At 37.4% G+C, this 18,686-nt stretch overlaps 1 protein-coding gene across 9 annotated transcripts in view; it reads right to left on the minus strand.

The window, feature by feature from the left end:
• Positions 1-254: 254 nt before the first annotated feature.
• Positions 255-18,686, minus strand: part of IPO8 (importin 8) — a 58,879-nt gene continuing 40,447 nt past the window's right edge. For 6 of the 9 annotated variants that reach the window (XM_008523900.2, XM_070620992.1, XM_070620993.1 and 3 more), the window contains 6 exons: positions 16,488-16,583; positions 10,368-10,588; positions 8,167-8,372; positions 5,970-6,173; positions 3,673-3,789; positions 255-2,215 (listed from right to left, as the gene is read on the minus strand). In XM_008523900.2, the coding sequence (XP_008522122.1) occupies positions 2,118-2,215; positions 3,673-3,789; positions 5,970-6,173; positions 8,167-8,372; positions 10,368-10,588; positions 16,488-16,583 (942 nt within the window). In that variant the 3' untranslated portion in view covers positions 255-2,117. Of the gene's footprint in view, positions 3,353-3,600; positions 3,790-5,969; positions 6,174-8,166; positions 8,373-10,367; positions 10,589-16,487; positions 16,584-18,686 lie in introns of all 9 variants that reach the window. The other 3 variants (XR_545451.2, XR_011540346.1, XR_011540347.1) reach the window with 2 other exon arrangements.

The raw sequence follows: 18,686 nt of genomic DNA on the forward strand, positions 1-18,686 counted from the left end.
GACGTGGTTGAACGCCCTTTGCTTTTTCAGAGCTTCTGTCGTTCTCACGTGGACGCCCCGGTTGATGAGATGGGCTCTAGCTCCCGACCACTCCCCACTCTCCAGCTGCTCCTGATGGGCCCTTGTTACCCTCCCAGACCAACGGCCACCTTGCTCCGGTCCCCAGAAGTCAGCAAAACATACTGATGCATTTTTATCACATGCCTAAAGCACCTCAGCATTCCAGAAAACATTTCACACAGAAGAGTTCAGAATCTGGGAATCACTCCGCATTTTATTTTACAGTACATTCATGTAAGTTCCTGCATTTCCAAGGTAACCAGATCACATTCAGGTTAGCACTGCTGGTAACAAAATTATACAACTACCCTGGCTTCAAAAACAAGATAGGATGATACAGATGAACACTTCTTTCCCTTTAATACTGCAGAAGACAATACATCACAAAAATAAAATTACATGCCTTTTACAATCCAGTGTGAAGGCATATTATTTATGTTAAAATCAAACCATTTGGGATATGGGGAGCATGAGAAGAGTTTCAAAGCTTAAGATATCTAAAAGTTCTCCAAATGCCGTCTTTCTTTTCTAGCCACCAGTTGGCACATTCAGCATCGATGCCTTGGGAGGAGAAGGGCAGAGGAAAGCAGGGGATCCTTTAACTCCAAAACTCATGGCTTCTTAGGCTACTTCGGTAAAAACTACTTTAACCTAAAATCCTAAAAAGAGTTAATATTAACAAGGGATGGTAATATAGGAAGCACCTGGAGAAAATTCCTCCAGTCACTGATGAGAAACATAAGCTGCAGACATTTCGCAAAAATGGAAAACTGTGTCACATCCAGTAACATATTAAGTTCTGAAAATACACTTTCACTTTACTGAATGAAAACACTATCATCTCCGTGCTGGTCTCAAATCAGCTCAGAAAAACAGCTGTAACCTCCGTCTGCAGTATTCCCTAGAGGCTATCTTATACCATTACCATCTGAGAGCGCAGCTGACCAGTATCCCCAACCCTTGAGAAAGATAAGAAGCCAAACTGAGCCATCATAAAGATTAGAACAAATCAGGTAGGAGAAAATTCGGATGTGTGAGAAAGCAGGAAATTAGATTTATGTGGGTCTTTCTCCTAGATAAAAATATTGTTACAGAATGTTTTGGACCCAGGTCCAACACAGCTGGAATGATAAGTTACTGAAAACTTAAGCCCCCATGGAGAAAGACAGCGTGCTTATGCAGCACCTTTCTCTTAGAAGTTCAGTGTGCTTTAGTACAATTACCAATTAATAGCATAATTAAGTACAAGGTTCAGAATATACTTGGACTTATTGTTAATTCCAGTGACTACAGAGTCCCTGCCACTTGCTGCCAAGAAATTTTTGAGTCTTGAACTTATCAGGTTATGAATGAAATTGACACTCATATTTGCTGACTCGAGAAGAAATATCACCCCTTTCAGAAGGGGCTGAAAAATACGATGGAAGAGGGAATAAGACACTTCTTAGGAAAGCCACAGAACATCTTATTAAAAACCAGAGCCAGTGCATGTTTCACAACCCCTGAAGAAAGTCCCCAGCAGCAGGGTGAGCGAGGGGAGCGGTGACGTTTTTGAAACCAGAGTGACTTGTAGCTAACTGCCTAACAGTAAATTCACATAGTAAAATGCAGAATAAGTCAACATATAGCCGAGGTTTACATTATATCTAGAAATATGTTTTATGCTTTAAAAAAAATTGCAATGCACTCCAAAAAAATTTTTCAGATAATTCATGTACAACAGAAGGCACTGTTATCCGCATAAATCCATTGATTCTGCATGGCAAAAACCTGAGACGTGCAATTCAATCCGATTCTCTAAAACCACCTTGGTCGTTCATCCTTTGGAGCATACGGTTTGTCCTTTTCAGTCCAATGATTTTGTTTTTCTTTAATTTCATACATTACAGTAGCTGCTTAAAATATATATATTTCAGGGTGAGAAAGGTCAAAGGGGAAGGGGAGAGTGCCAGGCGGTGACTGGCACAGCAGGAGCAGCCGCCCCCCTCCCCGCGCCCCTCACCTTCCCCTGGTGAAGCAGATGTGGCGCTGACATGTGGTCGGCTGAGGTCCTGCCTTCAGTTGCTGCCGGGCACAGTCCCGAGGTTAAATGCCGAGAGGACGCCTTTGTTTTCAAACGTGAAGCCTCCCTGTTGCTCGATCTTCTTCTTTGCCTCTGGCATTTGCCAAGAGAAAGGGGAAGAAAGGACAGGAGAGGATTTAAGGTGACAAGGTTGGAAATAACTTCAAAGGAACCCGATTCTTTAGACTTAGCACTGTGAGGGAATGGGACTCGTGGGATTAATTACTCTGCCCAACGGAGCACCAGCCTTTAACAGACCCATGTCAGGAAGCAGTTATATTTACCCACACGGAAAAACCATTTCCTAAAAACGAGTAAATTGAAAACAAGGCTCAAAGTTGAGTTCCACCTGCTCCACAGTCTGCTGCTGAAAGGACGCCCAGACCTCTCACATTAGGAGGGCTGATCCAGAATCTGTACAGGACTGAAAATCTATGTCTATGCAGAAGAACCCGGGTTCTAAACTCTACATTTCTATTCCATGATTTCCCACTGAAATATTTTTGTAATTACAAAATCCTTTCCATTGATTTTCCAGGAGTGACCATAATAATGTCTGCATAAATAATTTCTCCAGGGGGCCAGCCTGGTGGTGAAGTAGTTAAGTTTGCATGCTCCGCTTCAGCGGCCGAGGGTTCGTGGGTTCGGATCCCGGGTGTGAACCTACACACCACTCATCAAGCCATGCTGTGGCAGGCGTCCCACATACAAAATAGAGGAAGACTGACAGAGATGTTAGCTGAGGGTCAATCTTCCTCAAGCAAAAACAAAAAAGAAGAAGAGGAAGACTGGCAACAGATGTTAGCTCAGGACCAACTTTCCTCACCAAAAGAAATAATAATTTCTCCAGCTTAAAAACTGAAAATCAAAAAGAATCACCAACATGTAAAGCCCAAGAAATAGAAATGGAGGGTATCTCATCTCCAGGAATACAAGCTCCTCGCTAGAACTCACAAAGGGCCTTTGGTCCATCTGTGGTTAAGACGTTTAGGTAGGTGATCCCACTGACTAACTCTCCCTCAGCAAGACTCATCCACCCCTCATGTCTTACCTTTAGCTCCAAAACAGGATAAGGATGTGAATAACACCACCACTAAAAGACACATATTAAGGCATGGTGTTTTGCAGAGCTAAGATACCAAGAATGATTAAAAAGAAGATCATGTACTACTAATTTCTTATTATCTTGAAAGGCTGGCCTCTAACAACTTTAAAAAGTTATTTTGGGGGCTGGCCCCGTGGCCGAGTGGTTAAGTTCGCGCGCTCCGCTGCAGGCGGCCCAGTGTTTCATTGGTTCGAATCCTGGGCGCGGACATGGCACTGCTCATCAGACCACGCTGAGGCAGCGTCCCACATGCCACAACTAGAAGGACCCACAACGAAGAATACACAACTATGTACAGGAGGGCTTTGGGGAGAAAAAGGAAAAAATAAAATCTTTAAAAAAAAAAAAAAAAAAAAAAAAGTTATTTTGGTGCCACCAGGTGCATAAAATAAGACTACTGGCACTCTGTCACATGCGCTCCAATCTGGAAATCACGCTGGCTGACCTGCCACCGTCCTCCGGTGCTCCGCCAGTGTGTACACCTCCTGCAGCGCCCTCCTCTGATCCTCACTGAGCGGTGCCATCAGCAGCTGGTACCAGGCAGCATCCCGATTCTGCACAGCTGTTGCATTTTGGGGGCAGTAGGGGAAGGAGGAAAAGATAAGGGAGTCCGGTGACAATTATTATTTCAGAGAATAATAGTAACACGATCAAATTACAATGAAATGATCGCAGACAGTAAGAGACCAAGAGTACAGTACTATGACAAACACAAGGTGCTGAAACTTACTCCAACAAAGGATTATGCCTGAGTACTCACTTTAGTGCCCAGCTATGCGGGCTATCAGGAAGGTCGGGACACTGCAAATCTCTGCTTTGCCTAGTTTTCTGCTTCCTTTACCGTCTCCTCTTCTTCTTGGGGTTTTACTAACTATGAATGCTCCCTAAAATCTAGATCTTGCCAAACACCTATACTCAACTTGGTACCATTTTTCTCTGGAATTCTCACCCTACCTACAGCTTCAGTATTGCTCCTACACCAAGAGCACAAATTTGTATCTTTAGCCAAAACTGTTCCCTAAGCCTCCTGGACTTTTCCACTTGGATAGCTCACCTGAAACTCAGCACAACTAAAATCAAATTCAACATTTTACCTCCAAAGCCCTCTACATTTCCCCATCTCCATTACTAGTTCTATTAGTCTCCTAGTCAGCCACTAACATCTTTAACCGTGCCCTCTCCACATCCAATTCTCTGCTGCTTTCCTGAAGTCTTTCACCGATACACTTCTTTCCATCGAATGCCATCCTCCCACTCCAGGGTCCCACTACTCCTAAATTAATAAAGTAATCTCCTAACGCTTGGTTCCAGATTTGAGTCCCCTTCAGTTCTTTTTGCACATTGTCATCCAATAAATCCCCTGAAGAAAACTACCACATCCCCGAGGTCACCTCTTTACAGAAAACCATTAAACAACACGCCGATGGGCAATTAGATAAAGACCACCTCAGTCCAGAATTCAAGGTTGGTACAATTCGGTCCCATTTTATTACTTCACAGAGACTTTAAGCAGTGGTCCCTACACAATGATCCAAAGCTGTTTGCCTATCACTTGAGAAGCACTTTCAAAATTCATATCCTGAGACGCCACCCAAGACCTAAAAGCTTCCTTCCTGATTATGATGCACACCCAGGTCTGGAAGCAACTGCCTTAGAGCGTACCCTCCATATTCTCATCTCCACACTTATGCTCTTATTTTCCCCATGCTTTGGAATAGCATTTTCTGTGCTCTCTATCTCTAGTTCCCACTAAATTTCAATAAAACATAGAGGTGGTTTTATATTCATATTTGTAATAACACTAAATAATGCCCATCTATTACACTAGCATTGCCTTGTTAGTAACAATATTTTCTACACAAGGATGTTTACTTTAATTGCTTATAACAGCAAAAAAACTGAAAATACTTTTATATGTTCATCAGTAGAAACAAGTTAAAGTATGATATTACCATAGAAATACTATGTAACTATAAAACAAATGATCTATAGTAGTGGGATTTCTTTTTATATATATTATATATATTTTATTATATTAATATATATAATATTATATATTATAACAATTTTCTAAATATTTTCATTGGTTTATTATTTACTTTTAACTCTGTAAATTTTCCATTTACATCTCTCAATTTTATACTGGATTATTGATCTTATTCACTTGTAGAAGGCCTTTGTAAACCGTGGATCTTAAGCCTATGATATGTATGTGACAAATAGTTTCTCTCAATCTTGCATGAGTCCTTTAACTGTATTTACAGTGTTCTTTGCTGTAGAAAGTTGGTAAATTGATATGTAGTAAAGAGTTACTCTCTTCTGGCAGCTGGACTCTCTGTTCCCTCCCGAGCGGACTGTGAACTGCTAAGAAGTCTATGGTCACAATCTTTACGCAACATTCTTTGTGAGATACTCCATTCTTTTCTGTAAAGTGTAAAAATGCTTGCCCATTTACACCCAGAGGGTGAGTAATATATGCAGACACTACTACTTTTGTGAGGATAACCTGCAGCCTCACGCTGCCACTTCACGACGATAAAGATTGCTAGGACAGGGTGGTAGGTGTTTCGTTATGCTATTCTCTCTCATCTTGCGTATGCTTGGGGATTTCTATAATAAAACTAAATAAAACTTTTTAAAGGAATCTAAACCAACTGTGGGCAGATCTCAAAACTTCTAACACAAGGAAATGAAGAATGAGTTTAGAGAAAAAATCTGAAGATTCAGGGAGTAAAGACATACTTAGCAGAGCTTGGGTAAAAAATTGATATTCATCCACACTGTTGTCAAGGTCAAGTGGAGTGCTGAATCCCTCCAGGGCAGTTTCTTCCAATACTTCCTCATCCCAGTCATCGTCATCTTCCTCCTCGTCTTCACCTCTTCCGTTATTTGACTGCATTGCTTGAGCAGTTACGTTCGTCTCCTCTTCATCACTCGAAATCTCCTCTGTGGATCCATTATTTATTTAAAAGGAATCAAAACACATAAGGACAAAATTAAAAATTATTCCATAAAAAAACCAAAAATTATAAAATGACATTCTAGAAATGGGAAAACTACTATATAATTTTACATAAAATTATAAAAATAAACCCTATCTTTACTGTAGTTTGTTAAATTGGAAGTGATTTTATCCTCCTCACTAAAAACAATTTCCAAATACTCCTAAATCTGTGGTCCAGCTGAACATTACAATTGTTTTGCAAAGGCTGCCTCATATTCATTAATATAAAAACACTATTTAACGACAGATTCCCAAATTAACCTTTTTGTTAAAAAAGAAGACAAAATGATTGTGCAGTCTGTGCATGTGTTTTAAATAACAATGACCTCCCACTGAGAATGTGGGTCCCTTAACAATTAACTAAGCTGATTATGGACTGCTCAGAAGCGCTCAAATGAGGAGGTCATTTCTGCTCATAGAAACAGAAAAATATTGAAATGTAAAGGGAAAACAGTTAGCTACATAGGGGTTGAAAAGTCGTCAGCTGAATTGTACATCACTATGGATTCTGTTTCTGTTTTCAGTGTCAGTCTGTTCCAAGCAGTTAGCCCAATATTGTAAATAACTGGAAGATAGTACACGCAGAATAAAAGCAACCTAAGAGGAAAAACCTGGAGTAAACCCAAACCAGTCAATATTAATCTAAAACTAGTTCTCTATAACACTCATCATACTGAAGCACCTGGATTAATCTGCAAGGCAGTTTTAGGGATAAGGCAAGAAACCATAGTTTTGACCACACACATGGAAAAAAAAATAGATAGATAGATAGATAGATAGATACACAACACATACACATATATATGGCGAAGGTATAATTACAGAGACGGCAAGAAATCCCTTTGCTAGTTAATCATTCTCATACTTCAGCAGAAAATTCAACAAGGAAATCTAGAATATTACTAGAAAATTTCCCTCAAGTCATATTAGTTGTAAACCAATAGTGAGCAAAGCAAGAAATTAGAAAGAGAATATTGTAACATACTGAAAAAAAGAATTCTACAATTGTTGGCATATACTTAGCAAAAAAAAAATCTAGTAAAGAAGCATTACTACAAAAAGACCTACATAGAATTCAGAAAAACAAAAAAATTAGAAGTGCTTTGTGTTGGGGGTGGGACAGGGGACAGATACCCTATATTTGAACAAACTGGGATGATGCCAGTTAAATGCAAAATGTTTTAAATCTACACATGCTGAAATCATAGAATTTAGCATCAAAAATAGAGCTGTATGTTTTCCAGGAAAAGTTCTGATTTTTCTCAAAGAAATATCTGTTTTTAACCAGAAGAGGAAAAGTTCCTTTTTAGAGTTGTATAATGTTACTTCCTGGGCCCTAGCAAGTAGTTTCACAATATCATTAAATAAAATAAAGATCTAATATTCTTGACTCTAACAATCTTATTCTGACTCCTGATTAAGCAAATCACCTTCATTTATGCCCTTTATTCTAAATTTATTAATATGTAAACCACAAATATATCCCAATTATAATTTTTCTGAGGAATCACCTAAGAACCACTAAAAAAAAATCAGGCACTCTCTACTAATCTGCTGCACTGACCTTCCGCTCTGGATCTAACGATTCCTTGAATTCACGGCTGCTGCCTTCATTGAGACTAGTGGCACAAACAAGAAAATGAAATACTGCATTGCTAACTTACTGTCAAGACCATTTGATTCTGTTATAAATTTCCCAGGGTGTAACAACATCCGTTAGGCTCAATAATAAATCATTTATGTGTCAAATGTGAACAAATCTAAATTTACAAAGCACGATATAATTAAGTCAACTAAACCCAAAATATTTCTTAAATGTGCAACAGGCCAAAGAATGTAAATCTGTTTAATGACTCCAAATAGACTAAAATTCAAAGAAAATGCATGCTCGAATCAAAATCAATTCTAGCATTCATTGCAGTTAGAAGACTTTACCGTTTTCTTCCATATCAGCTTTCTCTGCTTTTGAGCGATCTTCCCGGTTTACTAGTTGTCTAGTAGCACAGACCTGCTTTAGGCCAAGGAAAAGGAAAAGAATTGAGGGCACAATCTGTCCCACCACAGCATCTACTGCAGGAGGTCGATTTTGTAATTCCAAAAGGATACTCATTCCTATTATACACATCTTCCGGTCATGATGCCTACAAATTACAAAGGAAAAAAAACGCGCACATGAGAAACGAGGACAAGTTCTGAATGTCCTCATTTCAAAAGGAATGTCTAAGGTGTACTCTAAGGTTCATTCACTGGAATTATACAGAGGTATCCCTCATTTTCTACTAGTAAATCAAGTTTTGTCAACCAATAATTATCATCAAAGACCCACGGGAGTCTGCAATGAACATGGTGAATCCTGCTGTAATATCAATTTATGATTCATAGAAATGTTATATCTGGGCCTTGGCATAACAAGTTTTATTAAAGCAGGAATATCTGTATTTGACAGCATAAAATTCCTATCCAATGGAGAAAGGAAGAATTTCTGAGATTGTTCTACAAGTTTCTTGTCACATAAATTGTACACTAACCCCGGGTACCAAAAGCTATTTCAAAAGCTCAGCATCTAATAGACTGAACTTAGTGACTATAAGTAAATCTATTAAAGGTCCTCTGCTATAACACAGGATAAGGAGAATTTAATTTTGAAGAAAATAGTTTGACGATTACACATTACACACATTTTTCTACTAAATGTTTCTTCTAAGTTCTTTAAAACTAAAAATATTAAGAATGAAAAGACTACTATATTGGTATATAACACTTTCAAAATTGCAGGCATGAACAAAAAATTCATTGGCAGTGATTCAATTCGTTTAAAATGAGAGTAATATACAACAAACCCAATGATGAATGTATTAGAAGCTTCTGTTATTCTTCATTATTTGCACTGGTGATTCATTCAAGTTACTAATGCCAAAGCGGTATACTATAACAGGAACTGTACTTGACCTGAGAGCTTTCTCACCCATGTAGCCCCGAACTAGTAGGGCACACTGGGTGTCAAGGCAATCACAGCAGGAAAGATGATTATCAAGTGGGGCTCTAAAGAACCCAAGGAAACACCATCCCAGCGCGCCCAGTCTGTGCAATAGCTGAGATAGCCTTTCTGTTTTTTGGAAAACTGCTTATAGATGGTAATAAAGAGATAAGTGTACCAACTGCTTAACTGTGAACGACCAAATCTCATCGCCCTAAATCTTTGTCAGAGAGTACTTTAAGCATAATTTCTTTCTCAAGTATGTTCTTCCCTTTAAGGCTTTAACAAGAAACCTAAATCAGGGACAAATCCCAGTCTCTTACACGCAGACAAATTCGAGTACACAAAGCAGCTTGTGAAGATGTTCCCCATTCCTATTCTACCGTCCTAATTCAGGCCGCCACCATCGCCCCACCACTTAGCAGTGGGCTAAGTACTCCTCCTGCTGGAAGCAAGTCTGTTCCCCTCAGCAAATTTTTCTAAATGATATCTTACAAAACTCAAGAAGAACACTAGTTATTTCTAATGTTTTAAACAAATTAATCAGCAATCTAGGTCAAATTCTAGTATAACATGGTCATTAATATGTGTTGGGCCACTGGAAGTGGGCTTACATAGTACTTGGGGTCTCATTTTTCCTACGTTTGAAAACTAGGACAGGTGCTTCACACAAGGCTAAACTCTCCTCCAAGGCAGGATCTCGGCCACAACTAACCATCCTTCTGACCTTACATTTGAGAACAGGCCCCCTTGTGATCTGCAAAGAGTTCAACATCCTGGGACAGGACACTATATCTTTATTAGACTGCTACTTTCCTTAGAAACCTGCCTCCGTTTAGAATGTTTTTACCCAAAGACACTTAGTAGTCATGGAACCTGGATGGACACAATTCTTATTGCCTAGAGGTAGAACAATGCACGTAAGTCAAAAACAAGTGGGGAAGGGCTATACCTAATTTTCAGAGCCTGCATTCTTTCCATGAGATTATGCTGCTGAAACACATTCTTAATTCTCTAAAAATTAAATATTATGTTAACAATACACTAAAAAAAATTCTTAAGATATGAAAATTATCTTTCTATATGCTATTACACGTGCATATTACAAAGTCAACTTTCCAGAAACAGAAATGCTGTGTAAAATCCAAAAGACACATACCCAAGAAAACAATCTGTATCATTCATCCACTGATTTATAAACTGTACAGTTACAGGTCCAGGGTTATGAGGCAACTGAATTCGTTCTAAAGTATGTAGCAGCAAATCAGGGTTGTAGTACAAGGCAGCAATTGCAACCTGAAGACACATAGTACGGAGCTCACTCGTTTTGACCCCTCGGGTTAATCTCTCCAAAACAAGTTGAACAAAGAGTGGAATGCACTAGAGGAAAAAAAGAAAAAGAGAATCAACCATACACAGAGAAACCAAGTAACTTTTGTAAGAAGCAGAATGTTGGTAAAGAGTGTTATCAGTAAAGAAGATCCTCTTAATGACAATAAAACTTTTGCTTATTTAAATCATTTTTAGATTTATTAACCAACTTTATATTCTCATAAAAAGCCAGACAGACTAAATGGCCAAAAAGAGGTCCCAGAGCAGGGCCAGGAAGTCCCCTCGCCTTTGAGTGCAGATCACGGTTAGCTCAAGATTGTCCTACATGAGTCCACACTCAAATGATGGGAATAATCCATATGTAGACTCAGTCACTTCCACATTTAAGGTAAAATGACAATTATGGAATTTTACTTTGATAAATCAAGTTGGAAATAAATGAATGAAACTGAGAATAAGCATCATGTGATCAGAATTTCTCTTGAGAAAGAAAACTCCTAAATAAATAGGTCATGGGGACGTAATGTACAGCATGGTGAATACAATTAATAATACTGTATTGTATATTTGAAAGCTGCTAAGAGAGTAGCTATTAAAAGTTCTCATCACGAGAAAAAAATTTTTGTAACTATGTATGATGATGGATGTTGACTAGACTTAATTGTCTTGATCATTTCACAATATATACAAATATCGAATCACTATATTGTACACCTGAAACTAACATGAAAACTTTAAGAAAAGAAAATTCCTATTGGTATAAGTAAAGGATGAAGAAAAAATGGTGGACTTCACATATTAAAATAAAATTAAGTGAAAGCGATGAGCTGAAATGATTTGTGTAAAATAAAATTCTGAGGTCTTACTATAAACTCATTTTAAAATTAAACTTTAAAAATCAAGGTTTCAGGGGAGGATGGGATGAGTAGGCAGAGCACAGAGGATCTGCAGGGCAGTGAAAATCCTTTGCATGTTACTATAATAATGGACGCACATCATTATACGTTTGTCCAAACCCATAAAATGAACAACACTAAGAGTGAACCCTAGCGTAAACCGTGGGCTCTGGATGACAACGATGCGTCCGCGTAGGTCTATCATTTGTAACCAGTATACCACCTGTGGAGATGCTGACAATTGGGGAGGCTATGTATGTATGAGGACGAGGGGTATATGGGAAATCTCTGTATCTTCTGCTCAATTCTGCTGTGAACCTAAAATCGCTCTAAAAAATAAAGTTTGTTAAAAAAATAACTAAAGTTTCATGTAGAAATCTGAGTTAAATTTATATGCTTTCTTTAGTAGGCCAACTATAAGTACATTCAGATCAGCAGAATACTAGCCTCATTTAGGATAATATATAAAACCAAAGTACATGACTACATGTGCTACTTTTAAGATTGAGATTTTATAAAGAGACGACTAGTTTGATTAACTCTATTGATTTCTTCTCATATTCTGATATAGAGCCTTCAGTGTTCTGATTTGATGCACAACATATATAGGATATGGGCTACATTAAAATTATTACAGTAGTCAAATAGTTATTGTGAATCAATGAAGCCACAAGAAAATGTAAACTAACGTTGAAAAGCTCTTTTTGAGATGTTTTAATAATAAAGTTTCATTTTAACAAATATTTCCTATTACATGCAAAGCCATTAAGAATACGAAGAAACTTTAAGGTTTAAAACTAGTAAAACTAAAATTATCCCTTTATATTATAAGAAAATCAATTATGAGGAATAATATGCAGAATATCTCTATATACTACTATGGAGCGATCTGTAGGATATATTATTAAGTGAAGTAGGCAAGATGGAAAAAAATATGTATAGTATGCTACTGTTAAAGACGGTGAGGAGAGAATGAATATATCCATTTGCTTACTTTTTAAAATGAAAGGATGAAAGAAAAACGGGGTGGAGTGTGTGAAATGGGGAAAGAGAGTAAGGGTAGAGGGGACAGCGATGGAAGCTAGGCTTCCCTGAATATGCAAGCACATCTCATTTTATTGTCTTTTGCTTTATTGCACTTCACAGATACTGCATTTTTTACAGATTGAAAATTTGTGGCACGCTGCGTTGAACAAGTCTATCCGTGCCATTTTTCCAACAGCATCTGCTCGCTTCATGTCTCTGTGTTACACTTTGGTAATTCTCGTAATATTTCAAACATTTCATTATTATTATATTTGTTATGGTGATCTGTGATCAGTGATCTCTGATGTTACTATTGTAATTGTTTTGGGGCACCATGAACCATGCCCATGTAAGACTGCAAACTTAATCCTGTGTGTTGTGTGTGTTCTGACTGCTCCACCCAATGGAGGTTCCCTGCCTCTCTCTCTCTCCTCGGGCCTCCCTCTCCCCTGAGACACAATATTGAAATTAGGCCAATTAACAACCCTACAACGGCCTCTCAGTGTTCAAGTGAAAGGAAGAGTTGTATGTCTCTCACTTTAAATCAAAAGCTAGAAATGAGTAAGATTAGTGAGGAAGGCACGGCAAAAGCCGAGACAGGTCAAAAGCAAAGGCCTCTTGCACCAAACAGTTAGCCAAATTGTGAATGCAGAGGGAAAGTTCTTGAAGGAAATTAAAAGTGCTACTCCAGTGAACACATGAATGATAAACAAGTGAAACAGCTTTATTGCTGATGTGGAGAAAGTTTCAGCAGTCTGGATAGAAGATCAAACCAGCCAACCCTAAGCCAAAGCCTAATTAAGAGCAAGGCCCAACTCTCTTCAATTGTGTGAAGGCTGAGAGAGGTGAGGAAGCTGCAGAAGACAAGTTTGAAGCTAGCAGAGGTTTGTTCATGAGGTTTACGGAACAAAGCCATCTCTAAACATTAAAGTGCAAGGTGAAGCAGCAAATGCTAATGTAGAAGCTGCAGCAAGTTATCCAGAAGATCTAACTAAGATAGCTAGTGAAGGGGGCCACACTAAACGGCAGATTTTCAATGTAGATGAAACAGCCTGATATTGGAAGAAGATGCCTTCTAGGACTTTCATAGACAGAGAGGAGAAGACATGTCATGCCTGGCTTCAAAGCTTCAAAGAACAGACTGACTCTCTTGTTACGGGCTAATGTAGCTGGTGACCTTAAGTTGAAACCAATGCTCACTTACCATTCTGAAAATCCAGGGGCCCTTAAGAATTATGCTAAATCTACTCCACCTGCACTCTATAAATGGAACATCAAAGCCTAGATGACAGCACATGTTTATAATATATTTTACTGAATATTTTAAGCCCACTGTTGACACCTACTGCTCAGAAAAGATTCCTTTTCAAAATATTACTGCTCACTGACAATGCACCTGGTCACCCAAGAGCTCTGATGGAGATGTGCAACGAGATTAATGTTGTTTTCATGCCTGCTAACACAACACCATTCTGCAGCCCATGGATCAAGGACTAATTTCAACTTTCAAGCCTTATTATTTAAGAAATAGGGTTCATTAGGCTATAGCCGCCATAGATAGTGATTCCTCTGACGGATCTGGGCAAAGTAAATTGAAAACATTCTGGAAAGGATTCACCACTCTAGATGCCATTGAGAACATTCTGGATACATGGGAAGAGGTCAAAATATCAACATTAACAGGAGTTTGGAAGAAGTTGATTCCAACCCTCATGGATGACTTTGAGGGGTTCAAAACTTCAGTGGAGGAAGTCATTGTAGATGTGGTGGAAATAGCAAGAGAACTAGAATTAGAAGTGGAGTCTGAAGATGTGACTGAATTGTTGCGATCTCATGATAAAATTTGAACAAATGTGGAGTTGCTTATTATGGATGTCAAAGAAAGAGGTTTCTTGAGATGGAATCTACCTGATGCCGATACTGTGCAGATTGTTGAAATGACAACAAAGGATTTAGAATATTACATAAACTTAGTTGATAAAGCAGTGGCAGGGTTTGAGAGGATTGACTCCAAATCAAAATTACAATGAGACATCACCTCATGCCCATCAGAGTGGCTATAATTACAAAGACAAAAAAGAACAAATGTTGGAGATGACGTGGAGAAAAGGGAACCCTCAACACTGCTGGGGAAAATGCAAACTGGTGCAGCCACTATGGAAAACAGTATGGAGATTTCTCAAAAAATTAAAAACAGAAATACCGTAGGACCCAGCTATCCCACTACTAGGTATTTATCCAAAGAATATAAAATCAACAATACAAAGAGGTCTATGCACCCCTATGTTCATTGCAGCATTAATCACAATAACCAAGACATCGAAGCAGGCCAAGTGGCCATTAACTGATGAATGGATAAAGATGATGAGAAATATCTATATATAATGGATTACTACTCGGCTATAAAAAAAGACAAAATCATCCCATTTGCTACAACATGGACCTTGAGGGTATTATGCTAAGCAAAATAAGCCAGACAGAGACAGACAAACATCATATGATTTCACTCATATGTGGAAGATAAACAAACACATGGATAAAGAGAAAAGATTAGTGGTTACCAGAGGGGAAGGGGGTGGGGGTAGGCGAAAAGAGTAAAGAGGCACACATGTATGGTGACAGATAAAAACTAGACTACTGCTGGTGAGCACAAGGCAGTCTATACAGAAACTGATATATAATAATGTACACCTGAAATTACACAATGTTATAAACAAATATGACCTCAATAAAAATAAATAAATAAACAAATAAGCCATGAGGATGTAATGTACAGCATAGGGAATATAGTCAACAATGTTGTAATAACTTTGTATGATGACAGATGGTTACTAGTCTTATAAGGGTGACCACTTTGTAATGTATATAAATGTCGAATCACTATGCTGTACACCTGAAACTAATACAATATTGTACGTCAACTGTACTTAAATTTTAAAAAAATTATGCTAAGTGAGAGAAGCCATTCACAAAGACAACATATGATTCCATTTATATAAAATGTCTAGAATAGGAGATCTATAGAGAAAGAAAATAGAATAGTGGTTGCCCAGGGCTGGGGATACGTTAAAGGGAAATGAGTGATTACTAATGAGTACAGACTTTTCTGAGGGGTAGTGATGAAATGTTCTAAAATTGACTGTGGTAATAGTTGCTTAATTCTGTGAATATATTAAAAACCTCTGAAATATACACTCTAAATGGGTGAATTATATAGTATGTGTATTATTTCTCAATAAAGCTGTTATAAAAAAGTACATGGAGCAAAATTACAGAACTGAAATAAAAAAGAGACAACTCCATAGTTTTATTTGAATGATTCAACACTTTTTTCTCAGTAACTGAATATCACACCACAACTGTATCAAAAATTGAATTCATCTTATTGAAAATTTATAATATTTTTTAAACTGGTAAAAAGCAGCTTTTTTTTCTTTTTTGCACAGTATCTTCATTTCTGGTTAAAAAAGCTTCTAGGAATATTTCAACAGCATACACAAAAACAAAGTCAAAATGCAAATCTCTGGGAATCCAACTGAGTAGAATTTACACATTTATCTTCTTTGAGATTTGCTTGATAACCCCTTAAATTATAGTCATGTGTCACTTAACGACAGGGCTACTTTCTGAGAAATGCATCGTTAGGCAATTTCGTTGTCATGCGAACATCATAGAGTGTACTTACACAAACCTAGATGTTATAGTCTATCACACACCTAGGCTATATGGTACTAATCTTATGGGACCACCATTATATATGTGGTCTGTCATTGACCGAAACATCATTTTGTGGTGCATGACTATATTACATATTTTTCTATGTATCTCTTTCTCAGCTAGAACACAAGGCACAATTTCCAAACTGTGTAAGTATTTTTCTTGGTCATTTAAGCAGGATTTGCACCAGCAAGCATAAACTGTAGGCTACCTCTTTAATTTTCCATCATAATATAACCAAAATGTCAATCAAGTACGTAACTTTTAAATGTAAACATCAAGTATGATGCTTTCCATACAATTATTACCTGATCAATTCCCCTTCCTTTGCACTGAAGAATGATGACTTCAAGAAGTTTGGCTGCATGACACTCTGCATCTTCTCCGGCATCTCCACATAGTACCTAAAGTAATTACAATGGAGCTCAGCAGTGAATGGATTTGCATAGAATTTAATCAAGTCCACATGAAGCAAATAGCCCATAAAAATTCAGCCACTGGAATCACAGCTTTGCTTGCTTTATAAGTTTACCTTGCCAACCCAAAGAAGGAAGCTAAAAATAAAGTCCATCTGTTTTCTTTATCTACCCTGATTCCTTATAAGCAGTAACAATTCACTTATTTAACTTTGGATTAATAAATAAGGCTATATGAGCTAACTGTCTATATAAACAAAACTTCCCTTTAAAGGCGACAAAACAAGAAAACAATAAAATGGAATCAAAAGAAAAAAATAATCTCTTTAGACTATGAAACAAATCCTGTATTTTTCTGTTCCTTTTTAATTCCTGTCTATATGCATCCATTTTTTTCATAATAGCCACAATTTAATATTGCACACCTTTTAATTTCCCCCCATGGATTTTATAATTAAAAATATTTTCCATTTTCCTAAATATAACCATTTAGGACCATACAGGACTGCAGTAGATGAATACAACAAAGTTTACCAGACTCTTCCCCTATTGTCAATTTTGTATTTTCACTATTATAAACAATTCTCCAATGCACATGGTCATACATAAAATTTAGAATATGGTTGCCTTGTAATAAGGCTCCCAGAAGAGAGATTCGTAGAGTAGAGGCAGCTTATATTAGAAATTAAGAAATATGGAAACATTAATAAGAATTCAAACACCAGACATAAAAAAAGAACAGACAAGACAAAGAATAAAAGTGAGACAGAAATTTAAAATACAGACAAAAAGAAGGAACACAAACCAAAAGAAGATTCATTGAAAAAAGACTTCATGAAGTTGACAACTTTTGTCAAAATTATTTTTAAAAGCAAAGAAAGCAAAATTAACACATATTAGGAATGAAAGAGACATAAATACAGCTAAAGAGATTAAAAATAAGAGAATAGTATGGAGAATACCATATTCCTTATATATTTGAAAACTTTAGATGAATGGGATAATTTCCTAAACAAATACAGTTGAAGAAAACTGAATAAAAAAGAAATTCCAGATAAAGATGACAGGCTGAACATTCCCATTTAATTTTATTCCTTCCCAAAAGGCCATTAAATGATAGAAGCATATATCCACAAAGACAGAGAAAAGGAAAAAAGAGATAGCTACAAAATTTTGAAAGCTGGAAAACAGATGGATCAGTGAGCTGAATCTTAAGCAGGTAGGTGGCAAAGCCAAGAATCAACCCTGTATTCATAAATTAAAATTCTACCTCCAGGGCAGGGTATCTAGATCTATATTCTAAATGTGAATGGGCTCTGGAACCAGAATGCTTTGGTTCAAATCCCAGCTCTGCCACGTATTAGCTGTGTTTTTAGAAAAGCTACTTAACCTCTATGTCCTACTCTCACCATCTGTAAAGAGACTATAATAATATACTTACGTTGTGGGAATGTATGATACAGAAAGAAAAAAAAAATCACTCTGTTTTCTCAAAATTGCATTTACTTGTTTTGTTTGCTGGTTTGGGGGCTTTTCGCCCCCAAAAGGAGAAGAAACAAAAGATATTTCCATAATTAAAAAAATGAGCTCTGGAGCCAGTCTCCCTGGGTTCAAATCGGCTCCAACACACAACAGCTACATGACTTAGGATACTTTATTAAACCTCATGCACAATGCAAGAAACTGTGCCTCAGTTTCCTCTTTGACAAAAAGGTGATACCTTCCTCATAATGTTGTGAAGATTAAATGTTAATATGTATAAAGTGCTTAGGAAATACCTGGTATACAGTAAGAGTTCAATAAGCAATAGCTATTATTAAAACCAAGAACAGAAAATATATTTTAACTACTTGATAAGTATAAAGACATCATTATGAATATCACTTTTCTGTATCTACTATAACAGAGAGCAGCTGCGAATTACCGACGGGACTGTGTAGGACTATGTTTTCTACTTGTTGCTTTCTCTTCCCCTTTCCCTCACTAGCAGCTGTCTCTACAACTTATTAAAAAACTGAAGACTGCAAGGTGACTACGATTTACCAGGATGGGTTATAACAGAGCTAAATGAGTCTTTAAAAATCATTATTC

The sequence above is a fragment of the Equus przewalskii genome, chromosome 5, assembly GCF_037783145.1.
Source record: "Equus przewalskii isolate Varuska chromosome 5, EquPr2, whole genome shotgun sequence".
NCBI lineage: Eukaryota > Metazoa > Chordata > Mammalia > Perissodactyla > Equidae > Equus > Equus przewalskii.